At 38.6% G+C, this 12377-nt stretch overlaps 1 protein-coding gene across 1 annotated transcript in view; it reads left to right on the top strand.

The window, feature by feature from the left end:
- Hcs (holocarboxylase synthetase-like protein) overlaps window positions 1-12377 on the top strand; it is an 89848-nt gene that overhangs the window by 64028 nt on the left and 13443 nt on the right. The window contains exons 12-14 of the mRNA XM_081731801.1: window positions 2384-2516; window positions 4544-4704; window positions 8724-8838. Coding sequence (XP_081587927.1) covers window positions 2384-2516; window positions 4544-4704; window positions 8724-8838 — 409 coding nt within the window. The remainder of the gene's footprint in view (window positions 1-2383; window positions 2517-4543; window positions 4705-8723; window positions 8839-12377) is intronic.

The following is a 12377-nucleotide window of genomic DNA, read 5'->3' as shown; positions in this document are numbered from 1 at the left end:
AACCTATTTCCTTTTCGGAAAAATAATACATTCTTCCGGATGCTTTTGTGACTGGGAGAGGGGGGGGGGGGGTACACATGAAATTATGTTACTCATAGGAATCCAGCAAACATCTTCTTTTAGGGGCCAGTGAAAAGATGGAGCAGGCCCATGGGGATGCATAAATTTAATTTTAACGTCTCCATCTTCATGTTTTGACAAAACTAATCCAAAATACCACCGGTCATCATAAAGGCATGCAATGTAATTGTGCACACCCACATCAGGCATTTTCACCGAATGATTTTCTCCAGAAAAGTTGAATATTGTGCAAAAGTTGTCATCTAAACTTACTCGTTTTGTTGCAGTGGAGTCTTCAGATTTGGGCTCAAAGTGATGAAGAATAGGTGTTCCAGGTACTGTCCTGGCTTGAGTGAAACGCCCTTCTAAGTTTTTTCGTGCCTCCATCAATGTTTCTTTTCTAATCATTGTGAACTTTATATTTTCTATATTTTCCTTGCAAAAATAAAAAAAAAATTCGGAGTTCGGATTCCACGTTAATCAGTAGGTCCACGTCTCATATAGCCTCGCTGCTGAAAGGGACGCTAAACTGAAATTAACTCAACTCTTTTTCATGAACCTGAGGGCTGTAGGATTCGCACTCCTCAAGATACCGAACGAAATTGCTACCTAAACTGATATAAGATTCCAACGAACTGTTTTGATTTGTGGAATACTTTGTGAAACAATCTTACTTTCTAAATACATTAAATATATTTTTAATTTATTAAAAACTAAGACAGTTATCGAAAGCGCTTATGAGTAAAAATAATAAAATTATATTTTGGTTATTTGATTTTAAAGTTTACTGTAAAAGCTTATGCACAGTTGTATTAGTTCTAGAACATTGATAAATTTACTGCAGCTTAAATAATGTAACATCTTCAGCTTGATTAAAATGTCATAATTCCATTACGCCTTACATATAAATCATTCAGTGAGTTTTTCAGAAAGTAAAATGTGCACTATTTTAACCCTTAGAAGATGCGTGGCTCATCCGTTTCTCTTAGCGCCAGTACTTCAAACCTCTGTTGCTCAGCTCCTAATGAACCTAGACTGTGCGTCCCCATGCCGAATCCGTAGGAGAAAGTGATTTTTCTTTTATGACAAAAAACAGTGTTCCCAAAGTCCCACAAAAGTCAAAGATGATTTTCATCTTCTTTTGTGGGTTGGGAACCGGGGGGGGGGGGGGGGGTACACAAAAGTTACCTCATTGGAACCAGTGTTCCGTAAGCTTTGCAACGAGGTATCATTCGCGTCTCTGTGACAATTAGGGAAGTCGCCAGGGTTGCCAACCTGAGGGTAGACCACAGTTCCTTCGTAAAATATATACAGGTTGACCATAGTATATACGAGGTTTCGAATTTGTATCTCGCAAGCTATTGTACCTAGGCCCTTTATTTTTTATATGATTCCAACCAATGTCTGGTGTGTATGCAAGAATTTTTTTCCTGCGTATGACAAGGAACAGTGTTGCCAGAGTCCGACAAAATATTTAAAAAAAAGCCATTTTTCTTCTTCTTCTTCTTCTGTGGGTTGGAAACAAAGGAGCACAGAAGTTACCTTGTTGGAATCTGTGTTCCATAAGCTTTGTAACGAGATATGGTTCATGTCCCTGTGACAATTAGGGACAACGCTAGGGCTGCGAACGTGAAGGTCTACGATTTTCTTAAAATACCTGGCCGTACTCTAAAGATAAATGGTTTAAAAATATTTGCAGTTAAAAACCCACAGTTTTTCTTTCAGAACACATTAGCTCATGCCTTTAGACTTATAAATACATATAAAATACTTTGGTTTATGTAGTGCCTTTAAGTTTTTACTGTATTTTAAAATTTTATGTTTTTTCTTTAAAAAAATCGTAATATCCAGGTTTGAGCTAATATTTACTACAACAATTCAAGTACAAGTAACTGAATGTACTTTTACCTTATTCTGTATCTTATTGTGATCATTTTAGTGAAAAAATCATTGTTATATGATGAGAATTAACAAAGTTATGATCTTTTTAGTATATCAATGTCGTAATCTCTTTAACCCTCGGCAACAACAAAAACGTATATTTTACCAAACTAAAAAAAAATTAACTAAAAAAGTATATAAGATATCAAATTAAAATTTGATGTGATCAATAAGGATGGCAAGTAGAGTAAACAGAAAAATCTTCATGCCATTCTGAGACTATGGGTTTCATTTGATATTTTAGCTGGATGATTTGAAATGGACTGACCCGGTTATCCTTATCCAAATTTAGCTTGACAAGTTAATTCATATTAATGCAGTTTCTATTTATAACGTTTAACATAGGAGCAATTAATTAACGAGGTATATTGTTTTTATTTAGAGCTTACAGTCGGAAACCCTTGGTCGTCTGGTGATCTATTCTGAAGTTATAGCTACCTCTATGGCTGTTCTAGAAGGACCAGTTTTATATCATGGGCTGACTGTTATTCCATACCAACAAACAGAAGGCAAAGGTAAGTTTATTACAGTTTCCTTTTTAGATGTAACATGTCTGGTGCTGTTTACTAATGTTTGAGGAAATATGAATCTAAACTAAAAAATAAATAAATAAAAAATAAAAAAAGTAAAAAAAAATGTTTACAAAATGCACTTTTTTCCTTAATGAAGAAATGGGACTAACAAGGAACCTCTTGAGTGTGAAGTCACAAGTGCAATCTCTAATAAGGCTCCTTTGAAAGTGTAGTGTGAACAGTGAATGACAGGAAAAATATTAGCTACTAATGACTCACCATGTGCATCTGGAGAAAGACAGAAAATGCGTGTCCGGGAGGTGCAGAGATCAACCTTCTATGGGATATATACAGTATATTACACTTCACAAAATGGACATAATCGATATTCACGAAATGTTCAAAACAAACCATTACCTTGCACTATGAACACCGATTGAAAAATGACGCGCCACAGTGATCACAAATGTTCGCACCATCAAGATCGAAGGCGAATTTCTTGGGAGTTACAAACCGTTCAGGACGTTCAACTAGGTATCTACTTTTAAAGAATGCATATAGAATCATTGATATAACGGGGAGATGAGAACTGATGGAATGTGATGGCACCCGTTACAGCGCATTCTTTAAGAGTTCATACCTAGTTGAACGTCCTGAACGGCTTGTAACTCCCAAGAAATTCGCCTTCGATCTTGATGGTGCGAACATTTGTGATCACTGTGGCGTGTCATTTTTCAATCGGTATTCATGGTGCAAGGTAATGGTTTGTTTTGAACATTTCGTGAATGTCGACGATGTTCATTATGTGAAGTGTAATACATATATCGTATAGAAGGTTGATCTCTGCACCTCCCGGACACGTATTTTCTATCGCCCTCCTGATGCACATGGTGAGTCATTAGTAGCTAATATTTTTTTGTCATCATTGTTCACACTACACTTTGAAATGAGCCTTGCTAGAGATTGCACTTCCGATCTCGCACTCAAGGAGTTCTTTGTAAGGCTACAATCTAAGGTTGAAGGCTAGAGTTTCTCTGGATATCAGGAAACTGGTTTGCTACAATCTGTTGCAATCAGTCGCACCCAGTGTTTCTGGTCGTAGTCTCATTTCTTCATTTACCCTCCTCCCTGCCCCCAAAAAAAACTTTTGTTGTGTATTTTATAAAAATATTGTTTTTCAAGCTTTTTTATGGTTATTATTTTTACTTTTAATTATAAAATGGTTTTAGATTCAATCCGTTCATGGTTAATGCATAATTAATAAACCCTGGTAATCTGTTTTACGATGTTAATGATTTGACAAAAGATTTTTTTTTTTTTTTTAATAACTATAGATGGAAGACGCTAAATAAAACTCTCGAACCAGCACTGAACCACTCCGTCTTCTTCAAATAATGCTTAATTAACTTTTTTGGTTAATCTCTTGTGAATAGTTAAACTTATCGATATGAAATCAATAGAACGTCTAGTTGTTGTCTGCAACCAACAAACCAGGCCTTCGATAGTTATTTCTAACTAATCAATCTAACAATAAAATGGTAAGGTACAGCAAAATTAATGTAAAATTATTGTATTGTCATTAAGTTTATTTATCTGTAGAAAATTTGAAAGATTTGACTCTTAATACACAAACAAACAGAAAAGTAACGTAATAAAAGGATTGTAATTGAAGTATTGGAAGAAGGATTAGATGCTCACTGTGTTAGTTTATGCAAGTTTTTGATTATTATTGAATTACACTTCCATTGATATCTTTTAGTAAAATATCTGCCCTTAAATGGAACGATAGGTAACGCAAACTTTTTGATTCACTTTCCTAAAAAAAAATGAAGAATGCTGTTGTTTTGTTTTACCTGGTGGGAAACGAACGCGTTTTTGTAAAATGGACGAATTACAAGAAACGTATTTGTTCTGAATACTGTTAAATGATATTTATTCAAATAAAAACTGTTCGTAACACTTTTATTGTGATTTTCCTAGTAACAATCCTGTTTCGTTGTCATGACTTGATTATGATAATCTATTTTCAGGTCGAGGAGGTAATGCGTGGCTAAGTCCCGTGGGCTGTGCCATGTTTTCAATGCAACTGATTATTCCATCCAAATCTTATTTAGGTCAACATCCATCCATCGTCCAACACATGGTCACGTTGGCAGTTATTCTTGGAGTCACTAGCATGCCAGGATATGAGGTAAACGAATATATTTCCTTGATATATTTTGTAATGTTACTTGATAACTTCTGAAGTGCTTTCGTAGCTGCATCATTTTGGTAATTTTCATAGGTCGATATTATGAAAAAGGGACTACGGTTTACTTTATACAGGGTTTTCACCGACCTGGAAACCCTGTAAAAAAAGTTCTGGAAAAGTCAAAATTTATTCCTATCAGTAAATTGCCCTTTCTGAATTTTTTTCCGAGAGAAAGTAATAATTCTTGTTTCAGGATTGCTAATGAACACGTGATAGAAGGAAAGGAATTCTGAAGCGAACATGAGAAACAAAGTACTTCCCAGAAATCAGATAACATACTATTAATACGGGCGTACATAAAGGTAAGTTATAAACTCTTTCGCTTCCTCGGATAAAGAAGAAGGGAACTCGGGAAATCAATATGGCGCCGGACTTAACATTGCTCATTTTTATCACTCTTTTCTCTAATAGGGGGCCTCGGTGGCTCAGTAGTACAGGTTCACCTCTAATACATGGGGTCCCTGGTTCGATCACAGCTCGCGCCAAGTAAACTTTGTGGTGGACAAACACCGTGTGCGTGGATTTCCTCCCATTCTCTTAATTCCACTATTTCATTCACTTCTCATCATCGCCGTCTCCTTTAGTCTAGTCTGCATAACCGTTGAGTCGACTTGTGTTGAGTTTAACATCCCTTTCAGCAGCGAGGCTATATGAGACGGGACCTACTAATTAACGTGGAATCCGAACCACATGAGTTCACGCCGGGAATAGAACCGGCATAACCATAGGACGTAAAACTTTCATTTTTTTTCTAATATTCCTACATCTCCTTGGTGCTTGATGAAGCTTCACCAAAAGAGTTTATAATTTACTTTTATTTTTATTCGTGTTGTATTATTTCTATAGCAAATAATATATTTCCATGCCTGCTTCGGAATTCGTGAAACAAAGATGTTATTAACTTCTTTGGATAATAATAATAATTTACTGATACATTTCTCACTATTTTCCTTTAAACACCAACAAGAATTTCTACATATTGTCGCATGAGAACCAGAGGAACATAACTCTATTTTCGTAGGTTTACAGGTGAGAGGACAAAAATATTAATTTCTTAGAAAGATATGTTTTTAATAAGATGGAAATTGAGCTACATTACAACAGATGATCGACAAAGGGAACAGATGGCGTACGTTCCATTTACAGCAAGTGGGGCTTTCAAAATTATGTCTAAACATGAAGAAAATGAAAACAGCATTTTTGGAGTTACGTTTCTCTGGCTCTCACGCTACGATATCAGATAGGTGATAATAAAATGTCCGCCCTAAATGCGTCATTTCCAAAGGCAAACCACAATACCTGCTTGATCAAAATGGTCGTCTGTAATCACGAATTTTTTCTACCGCTCAGCGAACGATTGGCTTTCATGGCAAAAGGAGTCTGGAGTCTACGAATCAAGAAGTCTTAATTCGTGTGTTTCATCGCCCAATCATCATCCTTCCAAGACTTGATCGAGATCCCGAAAAAGGGGCTAGTTGGAGGGAGAGAGAGACGTCAGTAGAATACGATTTGGAGAGGAAGGGGTTCGTACTGCAACTCACGGCAGTTTACATGGTCCTTTTAGCGGACATGTGGGCTTCAATTGTCCTGGAACATAAGGATGGCATGTTTGTTGACCATTGATGGATACTTGTAGACAAGTTCGGACTGCATTTCATGAAGTTCTGGACTATAACAATCCACAATAAAGTTTTACCTCTCCTGAGAAAAGTGGAAGGCATCCACCATAACAGCAGCAACACCTGCAGGTCGGGCTGCGGTGGCTCAGTGGTAGAGCGTTCACCTCTGGTTCATGGAGTCCTTGGTTCGAGCCCAGCTCGTGCCAGGTGAACTTTGTGGTGGATAAACGTTGTGTGCGTGGGTTTTCTTGGGGTTCTCCCGTTTCCTACTACTTCCTTGATTCCACCATTTTATTCATTTTTCATCATCACCGTCTCGTTTAGCCTTGCCGGGATATGCGTGGGACGTAAAATTCACAATTTTTACCTTGTGCAAGTAGAGGGGTGATCTAGATGTTCGTTACGATCTAACTATTGTTCTGACTATTTATGATTGCCATAGATCCATATTTCATCAGAAGTGACAATCCGATGCAGAAAATCTTTCCAAGTTATTGCATACACTCAGAGAACTCAGATGGTAATTCTTGTTGACTGGTGTAAACTCATGAGTCCAGCTTTTTCACCTTATTGATTACACGGAGTCACCGAATGAAAGTGTATGACGTATACCTAATTCGTCTGTAACGGCACGAACTTTACCGAGAATATATTTCTACGGTGTTCCTGAGAAGCTCATAATGTTCGTCGGTGTCTGCAGGGCTAATTTTAGATTGGTGTGTCACGGGAACGGAATTTGACAAACCAACGACGAATTGTGCGTTTATTCGCCATTTCTGGCCTAAATGCACTTCGAATGCTTTTTGAGGCTTACTGTGAAGATTGTCCTACTTCGAATTAGAAAAAAAAAAAAAAAAATGTGTGTTCTCCATTGTGCACTTTCATATGATCCAGTTTGGGAGCACACTGCCTTGCTGTCTGAGTACCCCGGTCTGTTATTTGGACGTGTACTGAGTTTGTGACGTTAGACTCGTAACCTTAGTCCATCTCTGTGTTGTATTGCTGAGATGAGTGTCTTACGTGACGTCGAAGAGGATATTTCATTCGCACTACCTAATACAAGTATTTCAAAATTCAGTGTTAATAATGATCTCTACAATATGCCAATATTAAACTTTTCCGGAGAATTTGAGAAAGATTTAGGAATTAGATTTCTGGGCTTTCGGCATTTATGGCCATATTAGCTCGTCACGTATGAGGGATGACGTATCTTGGCAATCACACTATCCGGGGAAAGAGAAGGAAGTAAGAGGTCTGGGATCCATATACACAGATACTATTTGTTAGGATTAGGATTAGGAATTAGATTTCTGGGATTTCGGCATCTATGACCATGTTAGCTCGTCACTAGGATTAGGAATTAGATTTCTGGGCTTTCGGCATCTATGACCATGTTAGCCCGTCCCTAGGATTAGGAATTAGATTTCTAGGCTTTCGGCATCTATGGCCATGTTAGCCCGTCACTAGGATTAGGATTAGGAATTAGATTTCTGGGCTTTCGGCATCTATGGCCATGTTAGCCCGTCACTAGGATTAGGATTAGGAATTAGATTTCTGGGCTTTCGGCATCTATGGCCATGTTAGCCCGTCACTAGGATTAGGATTAGGAATTAGATTTCTGGGCTTTCGGCATCCATGACCATGTTAGCCCGTCACGTAGGAGGGATGACGTCTCTCTGCAATCACACTATCCAAGGAAAGGGAAGAAAGAAAGGATTGGGGAGGAAAGGAAGGGGCCTGGGACCCATAAGTTAGGTACCATCCCGGTATCTCCGGTGTGAATGAGGAAAAACGAGGAATATCTCAGGTCAGGATGGCTGACCTGAGAAAGCTTTCACACTTTTTCGACTGAGTGTTCCCACTGGGAATCGAACCTGAGTCCGATCGCACCGAAGACGAGAGCGTTAGCGTCTACGCTACGCTGGGCCACAATTCGGGAAAGAGATAATTATAATACCCAGGAGGATAGATTTGTTTAGAAGTTAATTTGAGTCGAAAACTTTCTCTTAGTTAATCTAGAAATTTAGTACGGTAAGCCTATACTGTGTTATTTGTATTGCAATCAGTTGAACTTATTTTTAGCGACAATTCGTCGTTGAAAAAATAGATGCAAGGGGGGAACCATTTACACTCAATATTTGCATGATTGAATTCAAAACATTTCACATGTAGCACCCTTATAAGTACATCCACCTTTTCTGACAGTAAGACTAATTGCATTACTAGGTGTATTAATATAAGAATGGCAACATAATTGTGGAAAACCTCAATTAATAAGATACTACAATTACTGACGGTATTGTAGCTTTCAAATCTTAATTATATCCATTTTCATTGCAGGTTCTGGATTTGAGGTTGAAATGGCCTAATGATATTTATTATTCTAGCGACGTTAAGCTTGGTGGAGTTATTGTGAATAGTGTCGTGTTCCAAGATAAAATTGTGTTCAATTTTGGTACGTATATGGCGGTAAGCAGGATATTGAATTATAAACTCTTTGGTATTCTCTTTGGATTCGTGAGCTATTTGTGCGCCGAAGATATTGTTTTCTGTTGATTCGTTTAAAAACAAAGAAAAAAACACACTAGTTTTTCTAAAAGGTAATGGTGATCAGAAAAATTGAAACACCTGTAGTTGGCAACACGTCAGATGTATTGGTTGGCACTGGTGTCGCGGCGCCCGCAGCGCCGGACCGCTGGTGGTGGTGTGTTAGATCGGCGCAGTGGAACAGCAGTGTCCAGTGACTGCAGCAGACGGAGGTAGTGTAAAATGGGAGACCTCTCAGATGTTCAAAGAGGGCAAATTGTTGGTGCGCGGTTATGTGGAGTGAGTGTGACGGCAGTGGCTACTGTGTTAGGTGTGTCGCGTGGGACAGTGTCGAAGATGATGACGGCCTACACAACACACGGGAAAACCACATCGGGGAAGCGGAACAGTGGGCGGAAGAAGATCATGAGTGACAGGTCACGCCGGGTATTAAAAGGCATTGTCACGCAGAACCGTCGTGCCACTGCGGAGCAAGTGACGGAGGAACTCAATAAGCAGCTCCCCCACCCTGTTTCGACAATCACAGTCCGCCGCGAATTACATGACATGAACTTACGGGGTCGTGTTGCACGGGCCAAACCGCTCATCAGGGACCTTAACGCTTTCGCACGCCGCAAATGGTGCCGCGACCATGCAACTTGGACTGTTGAGGACTGGAAACGTGTGATATGGTCGGATGAGTCATCCTTCACCCTATTCCCAACCACGGGCCGTGTTTGTGTGTGGAGAACGCCCAAAGAAGCTTATGATCTGCAGTGTCTCCGCCCAACTGTGAAACATGGCGGCTGCTTGGTGATGCTGTGGGCCGCCATATCATGGTTTTCATTGGGTCCTGTGGTCACATTTAGCGGACGAATCACTGCCAACGATTATGTCGCAATTTTAGGAGACCACTTGCATCCTATGGTCCGGATGTTGTTCCCGGACAATGATGCCATCTTCCAGGATGATAATGCACCCATTCGCACAGCTGGCGTTGTTGCAGCGAAGTTTGAGGAACATCGGGATGAAATTCAACACCTCCCCTGGCCCGCCCAATCCCCTGATCTCAACATAATTGAACATCTGTGGTCCGTCTTGGAAAAACACGACTCCGGCGACGATTTCCACCTCCATCCTCTCTCACAGAACTGGCCGATGCCCTGCACGAGGAATGGTGTAAAATTCCACTTGCCAACATTCACGACCTCTATGCCTCCATCCCACGTCGCATCAAGGCTATTCTGAAGGCGAAAGGTGGCCCGACACCATATTAATCTGGTAAGTTGCAATTTCGTTCAGGTGTTTCCATTTTTCTGATCACCATCTGTTCCTTGAAAATCATAGCTATGAAGTGTTAAGAGAATCAGTTTGCGAGGGTCGTCCAGAAAATAAAGAGAGTTAGTTATACAGAATCAAGCACAACATGTATTGAAAAAAACAAATCAGGTATATACCTGAAACTTCCTTCACTTCTACATAATCACCACCTTCATTTAATTATTTTTTCATATCTGTTCACGAGCTTCAGAATTCCCATTTTACATTGTTCTGCCGGGAGTTCATTAAGCCAAGTGGTCGCTGCATTCTTTTGGCGGATTTCATGTCAAATGGCATTATGACAAATGCAAATCGTTATTGTGAAACTGAAAACTATGGCGAGCCATCCAAAATAGGAGGCGAGGAATATTTTCTGCAGGAATTGTGCATCTTCACTACAATGCTCGCCCTCACACTGCTCCTGCAACTCAAGAATTCCTGGATCAATTCGGATGTGAAGTGTTTGATCATCCACCCTATAGTCCGGACCTTGCTGCGAGCGATTTCCACCTTTTTTCCAAACTATAAGAGTTTCTGGGCGGTAAACATTTTAAAAGTGCTGAAGAGTTGGGGAATGCAACCTTGCTACTGAGGAAGGAACCAGCTGAGAGTTCCGAAACGTCAAAATCTTTAAATTTTTCAAGGGAGGAATCATTTGGTAAGTAGCCAATTTTTTGTTAATTAATATACAACAAATGTTTAAATGTAGGAGGTGAATATGTAGAGAAGTGAGGGAAGCTTCAGGTGGGTAACAGAATTGTTTCTTCCAATAAATATTATGCTTTTCATTTTGTATATCTAAACGGTCTTTATTTTCTGGATGACTCGTATTATCAAGCTTAAGAGTATGTAATGCCTACTGGTAACTTGTTTCGCTCCATATGAATTAGTACGTCGATTTTTGCTGACATTTTGGCAGTGTTTTTAAGATGTAAAATGTGAAATAAATTAGGTGTGTTCAGTGTGTTCTCTGTGAAATCAAGTGAAGCACGGGAGGTATCCTCTGGTTGGGGAGTGTACGATATCTTCAAATGCGCATCCGTAAATTTATTACCGCTCGTATAGATCATTAAATCTAACAGTCAGCCTATGAGTAACAGCTACTTTTCTGTTCTTCCTACTGATCAACATATATAGTGTACCTTCTTTCATATTGTAGTGGTGATATTATTGTTATCTTTATATATATATATATATATATATATATATCATTGTTTCCCAATAGTTGAGGGATCTCCAGAGTAGTTGTGTAACCATATTTTTGATTATTTTCTATCCTTCTTAAGTTGCAGAAGAGACAAAGTATATTATTTTCTTTACAAAATATTAAGAGATCAATCTAATAACAGCAATATGATTATCTGATGTTTATATACAAATAGAGTATCGTGGGCAGAGTTGTATCTGAGAAATCCTATTCTCTATCACATGCAATAAAAATTATATATATATATATCCTAATAATTTGTTTTGTATGCTCGTTCCGTAATCATTTCCTTATAACTTTAATGAGAAAAGGAAAAAGGCTAATACTCACCGCAAAAGATATATAGCCGAGTTTTCTTCTACATGGAACAAGTAGCGCTTTCGGTAGAAACTTCTTCCTTCATCGGCTTGCTTAAAATTCAAAAAAGGAATTAAGACATGAAGAATTTGGAAGGGTAAAAAAGGTTAAGAAATGTAAAAAAAACAAATCTTGTGTCAAAAAATTAAACACATGGGAATAGGTACTTACTGTCTTTGCAAACTGCTGTTCACTGTTTTTTTTTTTCTTGCTTTCCAGATGGCGAAAGTATGTAGTAAAAAGATTCCTCCAAATCACATTTATTTCTCCCCTATCCAAATTAAATATGAGTCTGTCTTTATGTATGTAATATAATTCTTTGATTTTTCGTTCCGTTGCTGTTTCTGCTCTCTGAATTAAACAGACTCCGCCATGTTATGGTTATAATCTCTAAGATGCGTTGCTAGACCAGACAGCTGTTGCGGGCTCCAAGACTTCGAAGTACAAATATGTTCGTTTATTCTGGTGCAAATATTCCTTATTGTTTGACCTATATACACTTTATCACACTGATATTTCACCCGATAGACGCCACTGCTTTGTACAGGGTCAGTAAAAAATGCCTTAAAATTTGTTATGTAATG

The sequence above is a fragment of the Thermobia domestica genome, chromosome 1, assembly GCF_964235325.1.
Source record: "Thermobia domestica chromosome 1, izTheDome1.hap1.1, whole genome shotgun sequence".
Taxonomy (NCBI): Eukaryota; Metazoa; Arthropoda; class Insecta; order Zygentoma; family Lepismatidae; genus Thermobia; species Thermobia domestica.
The sequence above is the reverse complement of the archived record's forward strand: the minus strand, read 5'-3'. Positions and strand labels throughout refer to the sequence as shown.